The following is a 21,731-nucleotide window of genomic DNA, read 5'->3' as shown; positions in this document are numbered from 1 at the left end:
CTGTGTTGGTGAGGGTGGGGAAAATACACTCTCAAATACATCTGATGAGAATTTAAATTGGTATAACTTCTAGGCAAAGTAGTTTGACAGTAACTATCAATATTAAAAGTGCACATTTGATCCAGCAATTTTCTCTAGGAATTTATCTTTTAGATATGTTTCCCTGTATGCAAATTGAATGCATGGATATTCATTGCAACATTGCTTGTAAAATAGAAAAATGTTTAAATGAACTTTAAAAATTGATAAATCGGGCTACATCTGGACATCAAAAAGAATGATGTAGCACTAATAGCCAGGGGATACAGATCACTGTACAAGTTGTTAAGTGAGAGAAGCAGGGTACAGAGCACTGTGGACAGTGTGCTGTCATCTCTGACATCTATGCTGTGTTAGCTTAGACATAGATTTTCCCTAAAAGGATATACATGAAACTAGGACTGGAGGTGCTCTCTCTGGAGGGCTGCGTCGGAAGGAGCATGTTGTTCACTAGTAACATTTGGTACTCTGCATGCATATTAGCTTTGGGACCTCCCAGGTAGTGCTAGTGGTAAAGAACCCACCTGCCAATGCAGGAGCCGTAAGAGATGTGGGTTTGATCTCTGGGTTGGGAAGATCCCCTAGAGGACAGCATGGCAACTCACTCCAGTATTCTTGCCTGGAGAATCCCATGGACAGAGGAGCCTGGTAGGCTACAGTCCGTGGGGTCACAGAGTCGAACATGACTGAAGCAACTTAACACACACACACATTAGGCAACAACATGTAACAATATTCTCTGCTTTCCCAAACAATCAGGAATCTGGAGCACCCTATATAATTAAGTATTAAATTATCTGATAGATATCTGTTTTAATCATAAAAATAACTGACTAGAATAATAATTATTATTTATTGGGAACTAAATTCTGTGCCCTTTAAAAACATCATTCGAGGTTTTCCAACAACTCTTCAATGCAGGTATTGTACTTTACAGGTTAAGAAGTAGATTCAGAATATGGCCCAAGGACACGTAGATAACAGAGGCCCTTCTAAGAAGTCCAGTTGATTGAGGCTTGAGGAGGAACATCCAAAGCATGTATGAATGGCTTGCGTGGGGGCAGGTATACATGTTAGGTACATGTATGTTTCCGTGTACTTCAGTCATTGTCTTACTCAAAGTTTTGTGTAATAGGATTGCAACCTGCATCATTCCAGCAGGCTGAACATCTTGAAAATACCAGCTGCCAAGATAAATGTTGTCTTTTGAGAGTAAATATTTTCATATTTCTACATAACTGTGATGTGGCCTTATTCAACTGGTTTTATTCTGTGAAGAAAATGAGATTCTTCAGCAGATGGACAAATTTTAAGGCCAAATTTTCAAGGCCAAGCCTTAAAAATAAAATCCCAAGTAAAATGAAGGAAAAAATAGAACTCCCCCACCCCCCGCAACTTTTCATTTTTTTTAAAATGTCTTTTAAATGAGAGCTTTTGCTTTTTTCACTATAGGTAATCAATAGAGTTTTATATTTTATTTTGAGGCAAGGGTAAATTTTAGTCTTTTTATTCTTCAGTACTCAAAGGATCGTTTTGACAACTGATAAACTGGCCTACATATTAAAATAATTGTATGGTGGGTCTTTGAATATCTTAGTATAAAATCAATTTATGTCATATTCAATTTATAGCACTGGGAAGTTTGCCTGCTTATGGCAACAAATTAGACCTTGCATTTACTGGTGGCTCCCTGTAACACATAGTTTATGGTAGATACCTGTGTATCTTTGGAAACAAGATATACTTTGTTTTACCCAGTAAATGCATTATTTATGAAAAGTATATAAATGGAATTATTGAACAATGAATTTCACTTTTTCAGCCTAGTCATTTTGCAAGATACTGTTATTTATAATTCATATTTATTAGGGTTCATTCTTTGAATTAGCTTTGTCTCCTGTGACAGGTAGCTCTTATGTATGCAGATACTTTAATGTTCAGATAAGTAAATTAGATGTTGCAATAGACAAATTCACACCCATCTTTTAACACATTGTCCATTGACTGACTAAATATGTCTCCATAAAGTTTACCACCTCCTGTTATAAGAGACCACGGTTAGGTTTCTCTCTTCTAGTCTTAAGGTGTACAACAAAGAGGTATCTCATCGTTGTTTTCATTTTCACTGAAATACATGGCATTTAAAATACATTGCATCTTCATCTTTTCTTCCTATATTCCTTCTTTCTCACATCTCACGTTCCAGAGAAAACAAATGGCTGTTCTGGTGAATGTATTTGTTAGAAGTCAGTTTCTCTGTCTCCTACCAGATGAGTGTGACCCCCACCCTCTCCATCCTTCTCCAGGGACCACGGTGGTCGTCACTACCTAGGTAGTCAGCGGCTCTGACATCTGCTGTGTGGGCCTTGAGAGGGGGGAAGCTCCAGAGTTCTGCCTTGTGCTATCAGGACTTTACCCCTCCCTTGTCCTCTCCTGTTTCGTGGGCGCTGCCATGCAGCCAGTGTGGGGTGATGTCTTTGAAAAGTCTGCCTTTTCAAAGTCACCATTAGAAATTGACCGTCACTAATGGTGACTAGCGCACACATGTGGTTGGTAATGTAACCGGTTCATGTGTCTAGATGTGTGTCCTCTGTGGGAAAATTGCACATCATCCTTATTTTCCAAAAGACAGGAGACAAAAGTAATGGAAACCGGGGATTGCACATTAGGATAGCCTAAGAGGTTTATACAGACTCGGATCTGAACCTGTCCGTCGTTCAGCACTTGGTGGTAAACTGGGAGGATATAAAAGTCGCTAAAGCATCTTTGCCCTGAGATAGCTCTAACCTTCCTGGACCGAGGACCAGCACTTGTAAGATGACAAAACTGAGGCACGGAGCATTTAAGTAACCTGCGTAGAGTCCCACAGCTGGTCATCAGTGAAGTAGGAAACCCACCTGATCTGTACTTTTAGCCACGCAGTATTCTGCCTGAATCGAAGACTGATTCAAAAAGACAGGAGTTCCTGCCCTCAAGGAGCTTTTCTTTCCATCAGTGTAAGCGATGTACGAGTTCCTGGGAACAGATCGCTCCAAGGCACATCAGCGTGTTCCTGCCCAGCTCTCCAACCACAGCCCTCAGTGTGTCATACTCTGAACTGTATCAAGTGATCTCCTGTGATTGGTACCATGACCAAATCCAGCTTCAGTGTAATTAGGAGTGACTCCAAGTTAGAAACACGTTTCTGCTCAGACATCCTCTCTGGCATCTGTGTTTGCTGGATTGATTGACCGCGTCTACTCCAGCCCTGTGCACGCACTGGGTTCTCTGCCAAGGTTTGTGGAATAGCTCAGTGAGCCAATCCCAGACGGGCGTGGGTGTGGCCCACTGCCAAGTTCAACGCCATCGCCTCTAACAAATAGGCTTATCATTTTGATTTATTTATTTTATGAAACACTGTTGATTCTGATGAAATCCAAGTAGGCATTTTGTGACTTTCTAATTGTAGCCGTGGTTTGGGCACTCATTTGAAATATGGCTCCTTGAAAAGATAGAATATTTTAAAGAGTATATTAATGCAAAAATAAATTATGAATTCCCTTTAGCCACCTCCTCTCTTTAGAAATAGTACTCATGCATATTTTATACATAAATTGACAAGGATGGCAGAGATCTCATCTTCCCTGTAGCAATCTGAACCAGACTGATTGACGATTTATTGCCTAATTATACTTGTCAGCTTGACATAAAAGTCATTAGTTCTGGAAAAACATGTTTTTCAAACCAGGATTATCTCTAATTAATACAATCAATGTCCAACACATATTTAAAGCTAAACGGAACAGTAATCTCTAAAGCTTTTGTTATGGACTACAGGAAAGTGCTGGCTCCAAGCACAGGTTTGTATTTGAGGAGAGACAGTGTCATGTTGTACACCATTCCCTCTGCTTTGAATACAGTGTTGTGAATGCTACTGACATTGACCCATTCTGTTGATAAATTATAAAGGTAATAACTTCTGTGAAATGGTTACAGTGGGTGAGTGACAAAACGAGGATCTAGGTCTGGGGCCGAGAGTGCGGCTTTTTCCTCAACATCAGAATCCACTGGCCACTGATCTCTGCAGTGTCCACACGTGGTCTTATTCTCCTTTCCTAAAGACTCCCTAGAGAAGGAAATGGCCACCCGCTCCACTGTTCTTACCTAGAAAATCCCATGGACAGAGGAGCCTGATGGGCTACAGTCCATGGGGTTGTGTTGCAAAGAGTTGGACATGACTGAGAGACTAACGCTTTCACTTTTCAAAGTACATGTAAACTTGGAAGCTCAGCAGGATAAACCAAGTAGTCATATTGAGACAGCCATCTGGCGTAAATATTCCCTTTTGCCCCGTGTTCAGACATGTGCTGGATTACCAGTGGATGTTGCAATGAGGCAAAGCAATGCCAGAGACCTATAGGGCAGCTACACTGTGCCCATATGTGCTGGTACCCTCTAGTACCCACCCCCCACCTATACGGCCCCAGCATCCCACAGTGGACACGGTGCTCTGGGTAGTAAAGCCATTCATCAGTTATTTCCAATATGCTACAGAGTTCACAGCAGACTCATTCATCTGCTCATAAATGTGCACTTTTCTGCTCTAAATATCAGAAGGTGTTTTTGAACAAAGAAGGTTACATTCATTGGCCCAGTTCAGTCCTACCCCATAACAGATTCCATTATTAAGTTTTTCCATGTCAATTAAAATGTTGTTTCTATAGCAGTCCATCCTATCACAGAAGGTTTGTATTTATAACCAGAATGGCTGGGAAAGGTCAATGTAGTTATTTTCCATTTTATCAGTTCATTTCAGCAATAATAGTTTTGCATAGTTATGTATTTGAATTGTACAATGGGCTGAAATATTAACTTACAAATTAGAATGAACAGTTAAAGTAGCTTAAAATAAACTTGCCTAAAACATGGCTGGGGAGCCTGTACTTAATCTACTGTGCCTTATTAAAGAGTGCCAAGTTGTGGACATCATCTAGAAGGCTGTAGAGAATACAAGCTCATGTTATGTTTCTTGGTGGGACCCAAAAGACGAATGGGTCTCTGGCTCCATGAGTAGACTGTTCAGGACATTTTTAGGCTTGTCCCCATCTGATGGGTTGTTAGAGCATCTCTAACTTCTTTGTGAGATGTTTCCTTAGAAACTGAAAGACGGGGTGTGGTGAACAGCATCACAGAATGGCACCAAGTTCGGACACATGGTGCAGAGCTCTTCAGAGCAGCTCTGTGAAAACTTGAGATTTATCTGGAAAAGGTTCCTTTAATGCCTAAGCCTGGAGAAGGCAATGGCATCCCACTCCAGTACTCTTGCCTGGAAAATCCCATGGACGGAGGAGCCTGGAAGGCTGCAGTCCGTGGGGTCGCTAAGAGTCAGACACGACTGAGTGACTTCACTTTCACTTTCCACTTTCAAGCATTGGAGAAGGAAACGGCAACCCACTCCAGTGTTCTTGCCTGGAGAATCCCAGGGACAGGGGAGCCTGGTGGGCTGCTGTCTATGGGGTCACACAAAGTTGGACATGACTGAAGTAACTTAGCAGCAGCAGCAGCAATGCCTAAGCCACACCTGGTGTCTGGCCCTCTGCTTTGGCAGGCAAAAACATTATTATCTATCTATTCACAAGAAGAGAAACTATAGAGGCTGCTGCTGCTTTCAAAAACTCACTCACTTGATTTAGTCTGACGCTGTGTGGCAAAAGAGCAGTAATCAGTTCTGTCGTAGTCGGCATCCTGGACGCCTCAACAAGGGATTGTTGAACCCTTGGGTCGTTTGGTTCTGAGATACAGCAATACAAGTATGCTGTGGATTTGAAGAAAGAGAATTTCATTTCACTGGAAACCCAGATTCACACACACACACATCACATCCCCTTGAATAAGGCTGACTCTAGTTGAGGAAGGCATGCCCCATTGTGTACATAATACGTGTGATTTGCCAGAGTTGGACATCGTAGCTTCCCCAGTGACACCCGCAGACATCTGGGTGATGGTGTTGTGTGCAGTGTGACTCTCACTTTCTTTTAACCTGATAACTGATGATTATCACAGTAAAAACAGATATTTGTTATAGCCACAAACAACCTCTTAATATGTACTCAGGAGCCTTTGAAGGTGCCATCAGAAACCCAACCCCTGTTCTCTGTAAAGGCACTGTGCTTATCTATACCTGTCCCATGCCCTGGGACACACAAATCACCTTGATGCCTTATGTGATAAGTCACATAAGACAGAAAAGATGCTCTTGCCCCAGCAGGCCATGAAAACAGATTGGCTCAGCTGCCATTAGTTGTATAGCTAACTACTGCAACACTTGGCTTAGCGAAAACCATTTGATTTTGTTCATAATTTTGTGGGTCAGGAATTTAGGAAGGGCTCACGTGAGCAGTGTCTGATCAAGGCAAGTGCTGGGTCAACTGGAACTAGAGGGTCCGTTTCCAGGGTGGTTGCTTCACTCACATGTCTGGGTCTTGCTTCTCCATGGCCTCTCCCCCATTATATGGCATTTCAGTCTCCAGGACTCTCCTCGTAGCTTGCACTTCCTCTGGTGTGGTGGCCTCCAGGGAGTTGGGTGTCTTCTGTGGTGGCTTAGAATGCCAAGAGCAAGTGTTTGAGGGCAACAAGGGGAAGCTACAAGCCTCCAAGTGTCATCTGTCATTTCTGCTGCATTACATTGGTCAAGTAAGTGACTACGGGCAGCCCAGCTTCAAGAGAAAATGGATTAGATTATACCACCAATCTCCAAAGCAGAAAGTTATGGGCTATAGAGGAGCTGGTTGTAAAACTCCTTTGGGGAATAAATCAGTTTTGCAATTACTGGTTGCCCAACAGCTACTTTGTATTGGAGAAGAAAAAGTGAAATGTTGCACATTGTTTGTTCTGTTTTGTATTTTTTCTGTGCCTTCATGCAGTAAAATCAGTGAGCTTGCCTTTGACTCACGGTTAAATTTTAAGTATGAGGGTAATTTGTTATTGTTTAGTCGCTAAGTCGTGTCCGACTCTTTGTGACCCTGTGGACTGTAGCCTGCCAGGCTCCTCTGTCCATGGGATTTCCCAGGCAAGAGCACTGGAGTGGGTTGCCATTTCCTCCTCCAGCGACACTAATAATTAACTGTATATGGACAACAGAGGCAAGAGAGGGCTGAGAGATGACATAAAAAGCTTTTTTTTTTTTAACATTTGATTGCATTGAGTCTTAGGTGCAACACCCAGGATCTTTCATTGTGGTACAGGGACTCTTGTGGCACATGGGCTTAATTGTTCCACAGCACAGGGGATCTTAGTTCCCCAGCCAGAGATCGAAACTGCATTCCCTGCATTGCAAGGCAGATTCTTAACTACTGAACCACTAGGGAAGGCCCAACATGAAGGTTTTAAGTATGATTGGTTGGAATATGGTTACTCTCTTGACTGAATTAGGAAACCCAGGAAGAGACAAAGTTTGGGCTAAACAATATGATGCTTTACACTGCAAGTAACAAAATACCCAACCGAAAGCACCCTAAAGCCCTTCATTTTTCTCACAGCTAGTCTGGGGCAGATACGTTTCAGATTTGGCTCAGCTCAAAGATGTCAGGGCTCAGCTTGCTTCTCTGAGTCTTTTGGACTTCCTTTCATGTTGAGTGATGGCCATCTCAGCTCCAGCCATCCCTTAATCATTGTTCATTTCTTCTATTACCAGAAAAAGGAAAGAATTCTCTCTTGACATCTCCCAACCCAGGAACTCCACAGCAGATTTCTCACAAGTCCCATTGGTCAGCATTGGGTCACCTTTCCATGTGCTAGCTTTAGAGGAGACTGGAGGAGCTAGTCTTTTCATTTTCAGGCTTTTATGTAAGCAGCCAGCTCAGCTAGCAGGGTGAAAGGCATTAGGTAGGTAACCAACAATGTTTGCCTCCGTGATGAATATCATTTTCTCTCCCTACACAGTTGATAAAGTCTCACTTAGAAGCCATATAAAGCTTGAATTAAATGGGCTAAATTGTAACTCTAATAAATTAGTATTTTCTAGAAACCAGTTAGTTTCTCTTTGGGCTTTCTCCCTTTTACTTTGTGATTGAACACCAATCCCACTGCTTCTTAATAAAAGATTAGATTATTTCCCTTATACTTTAAAAAATTGATTGAAAGCTTTTAAGCTTTCATGAATACATGAATCCATCTTGTTAGGCATCTTGGAGAATTGCCTTTCTGATATCATTACATATTACATATCTTTATTCAGTTCAGTTCAGTCACTCAGTCATGTCCAATTCTTCGCAACCCCATGGACTACAGCACTCCAGGCCTCCCTGTCTATCACCAACTCGCGGAGTCTACTCAAATTCATCTCCATTGAGTCCATGATACCATGCAAGCATCTCATCCTCTGTCATCCCCTTCTCCTCCTGCCCTCAATCTTTCCCAGCATCAGAGTCTTTTCCAATGAGTCACTGCTTCGCATCAGGTAGCCAAAATATTGGAGTTTCAGTTTCAACATCAGTCCTTCCAGTGAACACTCAGGACTGATCTCCTTTAGGATGGACTGGTTGGATCTCCTTGTAGTCCAAGGGACTCTCAAGAGTCTTCTTCAACATCACGTATCTTTATAAGTGACTTACAAAGGCTTGTATATAGGGCTTCCCTGGTAGCTCAGTCAGTAAAGAAACTGCCTGCAGTGCAGGAGACCTGGGTTCAGTCCATCAGTCAAGAAGATCCCCTGGAGAAGGAAATGGCAACCTACTCCAGTATTCTTGCCTGGAGAACCCCATGGACAGAGGAGCCTGGCAGGCTACAGTCCATGGGGTCGCAAGAGTCAGACATGACTTAGTGACTAAACCACCATATATGTATATAGGGGCTTATAAGAGGAAGACAATTCTGTAGATATTGTGAGCCTTGTTGTTGTTGTTGTTGTTGTTTAAAAAAAAAAAAAACTTTTTTGTAAAGTCTGGAGGCTTGGAGGACTCTGTCATTTAGTTGGAGTTGAACCAGGAAAACCAACTGTAGCTGTTGCCTGGATGTCAGCGGATAACTCAGCTGAGCCAAGCCTGGGACACAAGTAGAGTAAACCCGAGAAGTAAAGGTCTTCAGCTGGGAAGAAAGAGTTCTGACTCAGAAAGGGCCATGGTTTGGGCATCTGAGCACTGCTTAACTTCCTAAGCTGGATAAAGTTGGAATCCTTTATTCTCTGGATCTGTAATCGTCTAATATTTAATTGTCAAATTGTGATATTTTTTAACCTGAAAAAAATTCTCACGTAATAAATTTGAGCTGAGTGTGTCAGTGTTAGTACCTTTGCTAGTGAAAGGTAAAGGAGAGGTGGAGAAGACACAAGGAAAGACACTGCAAGTGTCATCTTAAATCTGCAGCAGTTCATTCACTCATCTGACCTCCCTTGAATGCCTGCCATGCTCTCAGTGCTGGGGGTGGAGACCACAGAAGACCAGACCTGTCTTTGAGGCACTGATAGTAAGCTGACACGGTGTCAGCCACCTTGCTTCCCCGTCACAATAGAAAAGTGAATATGGCAGATCAGTATTGTCTGCCAGGCAGGTTGGTTAGGCTGGTTCCCCTTACCATTTTAAAGATCTTGGTCTCTGTGTTTGAATGAGTGTAGTGAAATCACTTTATAGTACAGTAACTGTATTTGTACTGAATTCTGTTGAGTGCCAAGAGAAGGCCAGCCTAACCTACTCTCCTTTCTGATATTTCAAAAATAGATCTCAAAGCAACTCGGTGTCTTGGGGAAAATGTTTATTTCCAAACTACCTGAAATGATTGATTCAAGTCAGTGAATCTGTAACTTTCTAGAAACTCTGAGAGCCATATCTTAAATATTAAAATTACTGCTGAGAAATTGGTACTTTTCTAACCCCAGAAAAGTTTAATGCTTCATATGCAGAGAGAAAGCAAAAACTAATGCCAGGTTTATTAAACTCCTCTGTTAACCTTCTCTTAAACCCCCAAGTCTGGCCCAACTCTAGACTCGAATGCACAGACAAAATCATGTGAGCCCTGATTCATGGCATCAAAGGCAAGTGGACGCTCTCCATTATTTCTGGGGGGCCCACTGGTGGCCAGAGGTGGCCTGGTTTTTGACTGCCCCCTTTTGCTCCAAACCTCAGTCCTGGCTTAAATCTCCAACTTATTTCTCCAGGACTTAAGTCCTGGCCAACTTATCTCCATGCTTCTCCCCACTATAGGTACAGCCTATTGGGTGGGGCTTTTTGCAGGAAGGCCTCCCCTCCCCACTTAGCACTCACCGAAGGAGACCCCTGCCAGACAGGAAGTGATTTAGGTAGGTCACAGGGATCTGAAGTTCCTCAGCCATCTCCACCACAGTGGGGAGTTCATCACTTTCTAGGACTTGTTCCTCCTTGGAGGATCTCTTTTTCCATTTCTCCATCTTCCCTAAATCCAGAGACTTCCAAAACGGAGCTCTTGTTTAAAACTTTCTTAATTAAATAGTCTCAGAAAATGTGTTTTCCTTTGCTCAAAGCATTCACTTTTCCTAAGACTGGTGATCCACATTGATAGCCACACTTGGGAAACTGGAGGAAGTCTGAAGTTGTAGTTTGTCTTTAAATGGACTCATCATTCAAGGTGTCCTGAATCAGCATTTAATGCCTTGGGGTCCCCTCGGGCAGGGGCTGGTCTAGATCTTTGGTTCCCCTGGTTTTGGTCTGTTTCCAGGAGTGGCACTGGGCTCATGCTCCCTATAAATAGCCTTATTCTCTCTTATGATACTCTGGGTCACAGGAGTAGTTTTAGAATAAAACACTCTAGAAGAACTGGGTCCAGAAGCAACTTAGGGCCTGTAAAATGCCTATTTCCAGGACTTCCCAGAGTGGCCCAGAAGCTGCACTAGGTCATGGGGTGAGCACAGCAGGTCTTCCTGGGCATTGATTTCCCAGCAAACTTGTAAAAAATGTTTAAATGTTAAAACTACAGCACGTTAAGGAATAGAATACAAACTTCAGACCGATTTCAAGGTAAGACGTTTCAAGCATGAGAAGCTTCACTTGCAGGCTACTCGTACAAAAATGTCCAACTTTTTAAAAGGCGTTCTGTTCTGGCGTTTGTAAACTCCTTCTTTTGCAGATAATTTGCAAACTACAGTTATTTTGTGTAGCATATGTGCCAAAAAAGTTGAGTTGGTGTACTTATAAATGGAAAACTTAAACGCAATAGATACTTTTTAAGGAATCCTAAAATAAGTTAGTGTATAAATAATTACTCCCCGGTTATCAATTTTGTAACTCTAAGCATAGTAAAATATTTTAAGTGGGTTTTTTCAATTAACTATAAACATCCACTTATCTTAATTGGAAATAGTTATTAATTTGATTTTGAAAAAATGTCACATATCAATAACTACTGATTTCATGTGACTTTGAGCAATGAAAATTTAAGATTTATTACTGGAGTTGAGTAATCTAAAAAGTATTTTTTTAGATCCCTAATATATTAAATGTATAAATTATTATTTCTAATACTTGCATTATCTTCATGATGCATGTACAACAAAGCATCAATTCAATGATGACGTTCTTGAGAGCAGCTGATTAAATAACCATGAGGTTAACCAGGCTAACTTCAAAGCTGATTTGTAATCTTATACTATTTATTACTATAAGCAATTGTATTAGTTAAATGTAAATGTTCAGAGTATATTTTCATTAATGTGCTATATATATGTCTAGCTACTTCCAAATGTTTAGTCTTTCTTGGCCTTCATACAGTGTGATCATTCAATAAATGTTTAATAGATAGGCTTGTTAAAGTTTTGTTTATTGTATTTAAAACATTAGAAATGAAGATAAATTAGGGTAAAGTGGAATGGACAGTATAATTGAAATAATCTGGAGTAGAATTTAAATAAACTTCTTTTGTTAATTTGGAAATTTAAAACTATGTGACCACAACTTAGGATATAGTAAAATATATCATTATGGAGGAAAAAAGAACAATATTGTATTATTGGTTTCTAGATTCACTGAACCAAAGACTATATTATGTTTAGTCTAGTCTAAAAAGAGGTGATGAAACTTAGATGAAACTAACTTAGCTACATTTTTTATTAACTCAAAAACTATCTGGATTAAGCAACTGTTTATACAAGATTTAAATAAGATGTAGATCAGAGTATAATTATCATTGGCTAAAATAGTACATTATTATATGGAAGTTTTAATAGAATATTTACTTTTTTCCAATGATTGTTTTACTCTCATTATAATCCCTATCATGTAGGAAAAATACCATTACAAAATGTTATTGAGTTACCTGTTTCATTGTGAAATAAATTAAGAAATTTTAAATCATGTTAGTCTGAAAAATTCTATTACTGAGTTAAGGTAACATGGAGAAAGTATATATATATTTTTTAGGGCTATGATTAAATCAGGGCTTAGAAACTAGTAAATTAACTTTGATTTGACTTAAGTAAAATATTGTTCCTATTAGGGATGAATATTTGGTAAATCCAGTCTTGTCAATATGGACTCTTCTGTAATTCAGGGCATAGCAGGATCAGACTCTGGTCTTTAGGAAACCACTAGCTTGTGCTGGGTTTTGCTGATAGAGTGATGTCTCAACTCTAAGCAGAGTTGTGATAAGTTGCTGAAATGTTAATGAATTTTTATATATTTTTCTTTCGCTATCAGGCTATCAGCTGCAAAGGTCAACACAGTATATCGTACACTCTGTCAAGGAATCAGACTGTGGTGGTTGAGTACACACATGATAAAGATACGGATATGTTTCAGGTAACATCTTTCTTTTTTCATGGAAATCTTTACCACATTTTTCCTTCGATTCTTCATTTTGAAACATAGTCAGAACTCCTGGCACAGTAGTGTTTGGTGATGTCCAAGGGGAAAAGGTGAAGATAATATTAAAATTATTCCTCGTTGGTTTTCAAAAGACTAAGAAAACAGTTCTAAAATTGCAAAAAGAAATTGTAAAGACTACATTCTCAGATCTCAGTGCAGTAAAAAGAGACTCTAAAAACAAGAACAGAGACTTTTAGAACCAGCTGTATTGAATTATAGCCAATTAACAATGTTGTGATAGTTTCATGTGGACAGCAAAGGGACTCAATCGTACATATACATATACATGGGCTCCCTGGTGGCTCAGATGGTAAAGAATCCACCTGCAATGCAGGAAACCTGGGTTTGATTCCTGGGTTGGGAAGATCCCCTGGAGGAGGGCATGGCAACCCACTCCAGTATTCTTTCCTGGAGAATCCCCATGGACAGAGGAGCCTGGCAGACTACAGTCCACGGGGTTGCAAAGAGTCAGACGGAGTTGAGCAACTAAGCCCATTCGTGTATATATACATCTTTTCTCCCCCAAATTCCCCTCCCATCCAAGCTGCCTCATAACATTGAAGACAGTTCCCGGTGCTATACAGTGGGTCCTTGTTGCTTATCCATTTTAAATACAGCAGTGTGTACATGCTGATCCAAAACTTGTTAACTATCCATTCCCCTCCCGTCCTTCCCTCTTAGTAACCATGAGTTTGTTCTTTAAGTCTTATTTGTAAACAAGTTCATTTGTATCATTTTTTTAGATTCCACATATAACTGATAGCATGCTATATTTTTATGTCTCTGCCTGACTTCACTCAGTATGACAGTCTCTAGGTCCGTCTATGTTGCTCAAATGGCATTATTTCATTCTTAATGGCTGAGCAATATTCCATTGTATATATGTACTACATCTTCTTTATCCAATTCCTTGTTGCTAGGCATTTAAGTTCCTTCCATATCTGTTGTAACCAGTGCTGCAGTGAACACTGGGGTGCATGTATCCTTTCAGACCATGTTTTTCTCTGGATATACACCCAGGAGTGAGACTGCAGGGTCATATAATAGCTCTATTTTTAGTTTTTTAAGGAACCCCCATACTCTTCTCCATAGTGGCTGTACAATTTGCATTCCCACCAACAATATTGGAGGTTTCGCTTTTTTCCATACCCTCTCCAGCATTTATTGTTTGTGGATTTTTTGATGATAGCTATTTTGACTGGCGTGAGATATCTCAGTGTAGATAAATGATTTACACTTACCTAATCATTAGCAATGTTGAACATCTTTTCATGTGCCTCTTGGCCATCTGTATGACTTCTTTGGAGACATGTCTACTTAGGTTTCTGCCTGCTTTTTGAGTGGATTGTTTGTTGATTCCTACTAAAGCACATCATTGCTTTGTCACCAAAAGAGCAAATGTCAGCATCTTCATATTATTATAAAACCAATTTTGGCTTCAAGGACCTGGGCCCATTGAAAAGGTCTTGAAGACCCTCAGAGGTTCATGGACCAACTGAGAAATACCGAATTTTACTATGCTAACCTCTTAATTTTATAACTGAGAAATTTGTGTCTTTGAAAAGAAAGAACTTAACCTGAATTGGGCAAAAACAGCATTGGTGGCAGAACCCAGATTTAAGTCTCCTCAGTTCTCCAGTCTCTACGTAATACCTACTCAACTGCTGTAAATAAGGCATGGTAATTCAGCAAAAATTTATAGATTTATTAAGAAAACATAACTCATTTATTTTTACTGAAATAATTTCATTCCTTTTGCAGACTAACTGGACATACTGGAGATTAATGTCAGATTAATCTGAGTAGAATTAAGCAGCTCTTAGAAGGCCCTAAAAAAATCAAGCTTGTTTTAATGTTTTCCTCCTTTTAACAAGTTTATGTGTCTAAATTCTACCACTGAAAGAAATCACTGAGCAAAAGCACTGCTGCTGCTGCTGCTAAGTCACTTCAGTCGTGTCCGACTCTGTGCGACCCCATAGACGGCAGCCCAACAGGCTCCCCCGTCCCTGGGATTCTCCAGGCAAGAACACTGGAGTGGGTTGCCATTTCCTTCTCCAGTGCAGAAAAGTGAAGTTGCTTAGTCGTGTCTGACTCTTCGCGACCCCATGGACTGCAGCCTACCAGGCTTCTCCACCCATGGGATTTTCCAGGCAAGAGTGCTGGAGTGGGTTGCCATTGCCTTCATATTTCTCAAGTATGGACCTTGTTGCTGAGGGCTGTTGATTTTAGCCACTACCCATTGAAATGATTTGTAGGTTAACTAAGCATTTAAAAGCAGAACATCAGAATGAATCAAGAAAGGGCCTTTTGCTGCATTTCCAATAGTGGAATCAGATAATAGGCTCAGAAGTCAGAAATATTATTGTCTGAAAAAGTCAAACCTAGCTCTAAATTTAAGAAATTAGTTAAGACTGATAAAATATGTTAATATAGTCAGAATAAGATCTTAGTCATTATTTTCTAGAATAAGAGTAAATAAAGGGAACAAGAAATGAGCATAGGTATTGAGAAAGTAGAATATAAAGAAGAATACAGTTTAGAAAAGGAATCAAAGGCAGTGATGAAGTGTTTTACAGAGCCCCTAAAAGGGAAAGCAGTGATGCCATATTCATTCTGATCGTGGGGGTAAGGAAACTGGCCAGGTCCTGAAACCAGTGTTAGTGGTCATTTCCCCCTCTGGTTCCTAAGTTTTATATGCTTCACACCAAAGTGCTGCAATGCCTTGTGTTTTGATGGGGTTTTTTATTTGTTTTTTAGTTGGTTTATAGTAGTTCTAGATGGTAACATTTCATTAGCATCTATGTAGTTGAAAAAAATGTTGGGACTGTTTTAAAATTATCTCCTAAAACATTGGACATGTGTGTGCATGTTTGTGTATGTGGCTCACCAGGTTCAAGGTCATAACCTTCCATTGATGAGTTTTGTTTCTTGAGCACCTACTGTGTGTCAGATCCTCATCTAGTCACTGGAGGTAGACAGCTAAGGCTCCCCTCTCATGGAACCTACATCCTGGAGTAGACAGAGAGGCACCGAGGAGCAAGCACTACAGCAGTGCCAAGGCCCCACAGCAGAGCGGAGGACGAAGAAAGTGGTGTGAGATGAACTCAGAGAGGTAGGCGGAGGCCAAGACGGTAAGGGGCTTTTAGGCCAAGTAAAGAATTTGGGTTTTATTCTAGGAGTTTCGGGGAAACTGTTGGAGGATTTTTTAACAAGAAAGAGATAAAATTCTACTTCTATTTGATTAAGATATCTCCAAGGACTGTCCAGAGAAGAATGTAGGAGGCAAGTGTGAAAACAGGGAGAAAGATTGGAGGCTGAGGTGATGCAAACCAAGAACGAGCTGATGGCAACTAGAGCTAGGGTGGGGAATGTGGAAGGACTGATGCTGTGTTTGGAGGAAGAGCTGACAGAATTTACACGAGGTTAAACATGAGTGTGGAGAAACTGAAGAATCAAGGGTGACTCGTGGGTATTGATTTTTACCTTGAGCAAACTGGGTGCCAGTCACTGACATGGGGAACCTAGGGCTTGAAGAGGACCCAGGTTCTGCTGGAAACATGTCATATTTGAGATGCTTATTAGACATCCACATGGAGATTGTATGTGCTAGTCTGAAGCAAAGAGAGATACCATGACTTTGGGGCTAATAAATGGGATTTGATGAGATAACCTGGGGAGAGAACAGAAAGAGAAAGGGGCTGTTTACCAGCTAGCCTGGAAGGGTTTCATCAACCTAATACTAGGTACAGATATACCAGGACATGCTGAGTGTAAGTCCTGGAAACGTCAGCAAGCAGGGTTTCAGTGGAGCCAGGCCTGCTGAGAGCATGATGATGGAGAGGCTCAGGAATGGGTTACAGGATGAGGAAGGAAACAGAGGTAGTAACTAGTGACAAGTTTTTCAGGAAGTATTACCAGTAGAATGAATCAGAGAAATGGAGCTCTAGTTTAAAAATGCTTTCCTTTGTTGGAAAGCAATTCTTAAAGATGAGAGACTAGTCTAGAACAGTGCTATTCAGGCTGCTTAGCCAAGCAGCAAACGTCCAGGATGAGGTAAGTGAAGAAGTTGAGAGGGAATGCATTTGGAAACTTGTAATAGTGGTTTGACATTCCTGAAACATCGAAGCGGATGATCATTTTTCTAATACTGATTTTTGTTATATTTTGAAAAGATATTAAGTGACAGGTTGAAATGTTAAAAGCAAACCAAAAAGCTAGTCCTTTGCCTCACAGTCCCATAATTTGAGAAGCTCTGGAATGTTTGATGGCTGACTGGATAGGAGCAGCAATAGCTCATCCTAGTAATAGGAGGGAAGTGAGAAAATAAGGTTACAGATGCAGGGGCACAGGTAGGATTGATTTGTCTAGAGAAGATGAAGGAGGCCCTTTCAGGTGTTTCTATACCATTTTACCTGTACTGACTTTGATTGACAACCAGGCAAACCCAAACTTTTCTCATATGTGTACACAATTGAAGTGCCATATGATGCTGTGTGTGTCTATCAGTCAGCAGCAGGGACAAAAATTCTCCTTGTGCCTACTATATGAATATCAGATGGAGTTCAAATACATCATGGCTGGTCCACATGACTAACCTTAATGTAGAATTGATCCAACAGGCAGAGAAAGGACAGGCTCCAAGTCTTCCTCATTGGGTGAGTTTTCATTAGGAAAGTGGCCTCATCCCCCCGCCTCTGGCAACATGAGGTTTGTGTCCTAAAGTATAGAAATATACTAACACTCTACAAGTTAGATTTAAGTGGAAGGGAACTGATAAACAAATATTAAATGACCACTTGGGTAAGTATCCCAACTTGAAATAATTGATCCTAGCAGTATGTTCCAGTTGGAATAAAATGTCATGTTTTACAGGCAATTTCAGTTAATTCATCAAGACATTAATTTAATACATGGGGGATGGCCTTTCTTGAAGAGAGTAATCTCTGTAGACAAGGAACAGTTGTGTGACATTCTGCTGGAGTGTGGTTTTAGCTTTGAGCTTTTAACAGAGCGTGAGAAATCTTTGCCCTCTTCCACGGAGGTGACAGAAATTAGGTCATGGCCTGTGTCTTTGTGAGAGCTCGGGGGTTTGTGTGATGACCTGCCAATTTTAGAACTCTTCACATTTTACTCCTGAGCGTCAATGGAATAGAGGTTCAGGACAGATTTGTTCCTGAGTTTGGCATAGTCTCCTGTGTACTTTCCTATATTTGTAAAATATGTTGCAGTGTATCTGTTACTTTTCTAATTAAAAAAACTAAAGTGAAATCAAACAGCAAGACAAATGTTGTATAATATCACTTATATGTAAAATATGAAAATAATTCAGAATCATAAAAGTGGAAATTAGAATGGTAGTTACAGGGGGGTGCAGGATTGGGAGATGCTGGTCAGACACTGCAGGCTTCCAGCTGTGAGATGAGTAAGTTCTGGGTATGTAATAATACAGCATGGTAATCATAGTTAATAATACTGTATTATATACTTGAAAGTAGCTAAGGAGGGTAGTTTAAAAAAAAAAAAGCCTGAAAAAATCAGAGCAGTCTGAATCAGTAGAGCTTCTGAGTTACACATCCAGCTTTTCAGTGAACCTAGCAGAGGGAAGATTCTGCAGCTTTAGAAAGATATAATCTAAATTTTATGTTGCACTTTGTAAAAAGGTGTATGTTTCCTAAACCTGAAATCCATATGTTTAGGATAAATGCATCTGTTTAAGTTTCAGTGAACCTGGTGTTTTAGTTTATTCCAGGAACATTTTAATAGGATAAGAAATTAAGCATTGTTAAAAAAAAAAAGAGAGAAAATAGATGTCTGTTGTCTGTTCTTCACAATGCTTATGCTTTAGGTAGAATTTTTAGATCAGGATAAACATACCTAGGAAATTGAATTTGGGGGCCTTATATATATATGTGCCTTGGAGCTCTGTGTGTTCCTTCCACTGACAGCTTCAGAATCAGTCACTGCTGTTAGGAGAGAACATTAATATCATGTTTAACAAGATATTGTTTACATAGAAATTATTTTAAGACATATCTTTGGCATATAGAACATTTATTACTGTTTCCTAGTTAGAGAGTCATAGAACATCATTACATAGACAATTTAATATTTTGTCATGAGGAATTCCTTACCTGTAAAAAATACTTCCCAGGACACAGCAGTACCTGTCTTATTTGGATTTAGTGAATATGAAAAAGCTTTGTTGGAACTCTTAAGATCATGCTAATGAAGTATATTCTTTCTGGCAGCATTTAAACTTACCAAGGAAGTAAGCCAATAAAATATTATTGTCAGCTTTTTACACTTTGCCAGGATCATTCTTTAAAAATTCAAAATTGAACTGTTTGACCAGCATTTTTAAATCCTTCATATGACTGTATCTCAAGCTTTGGGCTGACTTGTATAGCATTTTACACCATTCTTACTTACATTGAGGAAGGGAAATATGCAGTGGGTCTCTCAAGTCTGGGGTAGGGCTGTGTGCTGTGCCATGAGTCACAGGTGGATTCACTTAGTGTAAAAAACCAGGCCCTGGAGTCTGGAGCCTGGCAAGAGGAGGGGAAATAGGGCTTTAGTTTGCTGGCTGCCTTTAGAATCTTTTTTTTTTTTTTTCACTTGGAAATACAAGAGGGGAAAAAGGAATGATTTTCTATGACAGTAATAAATTTTCTACCTGATCATACATCTGTTTGGGGTGAGATGTATTTTCTTCCAGAATAGAAAATGGAGTTTTTTTTCTTAACATTTAAAATCTGATGGTTGGTTACCATAACATCTCCCTTAAACAAGAGAAGGAGCAGACTTAAGATTTTTTTATTCTAACCTTCCTAGTAGAGATAATGAATATTAAAGGATCCTGAACACTTATTTCATGTGATGAATATGGTGATATATTTTTGGATATGAGTGGATCATGAATATAATTTTATTTATTTAGGTGGGCAGATCAACAGAAAGCCCTATCGACTTCGTCGTTACAGACACAATTTCTGGCAGTCAGAACAATGATGAAGCGCAGATTACACAGAGCACCATATCTAGGTTTGCCTGCAGGATAGTCTGTGACAGGAACGAACCTTACACAGCACGAATATTCGCAGCTGGATTTGACTCTTCCAAAAACATATTTCTTGGAGTAAGTACTATTAATCAGTACATTGTGTCTAGAAAAACACCCATTATCATCATATATGTAATCTTTAATTGTGGCCAGAATATTTGCTTTGCAAAATGCTTCTGGTTTTAGATTTTTGAAATTTTCGTTTTCATGAAAAACTTATTAAAAATCTGAAAATAATATGGCAAATACAACAAGTAATGACCATTAACTATAAAATGTAGAGTGACTTCTTAAAAGTATGTATATTACCACATATAATGTATTTATGGTAGATTTAAGGGGATTTATTTCAGAAGGAAAAACAAATGATCAGATCTAGATAATTGGGGTTCAAAAGAAAATGTTCATTTATTCATTCAAAAATTTGTTAGTGTTTACTTTGTTCCATATTGGCAGTTACAGACGTGATATCACAAAGAACAAAACTAAAACAAAGACTAAAAATATCTCTTTTCATAGACTGTCCATGTAAATAAAAAACCCACAGTTGTAGTGTATATCCTGTTTTAATATAGTCCCTTTTTGAATCAAGGTATTTTTGCAAGGGAAAAAAAGCTCTCTTAAGATGGCCTAAATGGTAATAAAAAAGGGTCATCCCATATTACAAGAAATGCCCAGGAAGGCCAGCTGCAAGATTGGTTGATCCAGTGATTCTGTACTGTCAGGGGAGCCAGATTTATTCCATCTTGCCCTCTGGGCACACCAGTTTCCTCAGATGAGGTCCTGGTGTGAGTGAGATGGCTCCTGTACTTCCACACCCTCCCCACTCCCCGCAGCTTGACAACTTGCTGAAGAAGGGCAGCAAGGGCCGTATTTCTTCCTGGTCTCTTTTTAAAGAGCGACAAAATCTTTACAGGAAGCTTCCCAGAAGACTCACTTAGGTCTCACTGGTCAGAACTCAGTCACATGCCCACCCCTAAACCAGTCATAAGTGGCTTACCTTAATCAGATTTACCCAAGTCCTGTGAACAGTATCTGGCTCTGTCCCCAAGAAAGAATGGCCAGGTGTCCAGTCTGCCGTTACATCCAGTCGCTTGTGCCTTCCACCTTTGATGATTTAAACACTGATCCGTATGAAAACAAAACACAGTGGCCGCAACCTGTTGGCCTAATGTATTTTGAAATTTTGTTTGTTGAATGAAAAATTTTCACTTCCTTCTAGTACTTACCTGATAATGAGTTCATACAAAACATTTTTAGATAATAGGATGAAAGCACCGCACAAATAGAATTGAATACGTACTGGATTCCTGAAATCACCTGGGGTTGGTGGGGTTGTGGGGGTGGGGGGAATGTGGTTTGAAAAAGAATCTCTGAGGTAGAGGCCCAGACATCAGGTTTTCTTTTGTAAAAGCCCAAAATAAATATAATCTGTCTCCAGTGATAAATCATTCATCTATTCTTACACTTCTTTCATTTTCTCAGACTAATTGCATATTTTAGCCTTCTGATTATTAGCTTTAAATAGAGAATGAAAATTGCTCACTTTCCTCCCCCTCTGCCCTTACCCAGTATTTTGGAGAGATTCTAGAACCTTTTTGTGTTGAACATCATCTTTTCTGTGGTATGCTTTCCAGGAAAAGGCAGCAAAGTGGAAAAACCCCGACGGCCACATGGATGGGCTCACGACCAATGGCGTCCTGGTGATGCATCCAAGAGGCGGCTTCACGGAGGAGTCCCAGCCCGGGGTCTGGCGTGAGATCTCCGTCTGTGGGGATGTGTATACCTTGAGAGAGACCAGGTCTGCGCAGCAAAGGGGAAAGCTG

At 40.1% G+C, this 21,731-nt stretch overlaps 1 protein-coding gene across 7 annotated transcripts in view; it reads left to right on the top strand.

Moving 5' to 3' along the window:
- The window catches only part of PELI2 (pellino E3 ubiquitin protein ligase family member 2), a 199,797-nt gene that overhangs the window by 160,300 nt on the left and 17,766 nt on the right, over positions 1–21,731 (top strand). For all 7 annotated transcript variants that reach the window (XM_086320541.1, XM_086320545.1, XM_086320544.1 and 4 more), the window contains 3 exons: positions 12,678–12,779; positions 19,783–19,980; positions 21,543–21,731. In XM_086320541.1, the coding sequence (XP_086176667.1) occupies positions 12,678–12,779; positions 19,783–19,980; positions 21,543–21,731 (489 nt within the window). The remainder of the gene's footprint in view (positions 1–12,677; positions 12,780–19,782; positions 19,981–21,542) is intronic.

This window comes from Bos grunniens, chromosome 10 (genome assembly GCF_055505025.1).
Source record: "Bos grunniens cultivar Pamir isolate PY7600 chromosome 10, Bosgru_T2T1.0, whole genome shotgun sequence".
Taxonomy (NCBI): Eukaryota; Metazoa; Chordata; class Mammalia; order Artiodactyla; family Bovidae; genus Bos; species Bos grunniens.
Note: the sequence above shows the minus strand (reverse complement) of the source record. Positions and strands in the feature narration are given on the sequence as shown.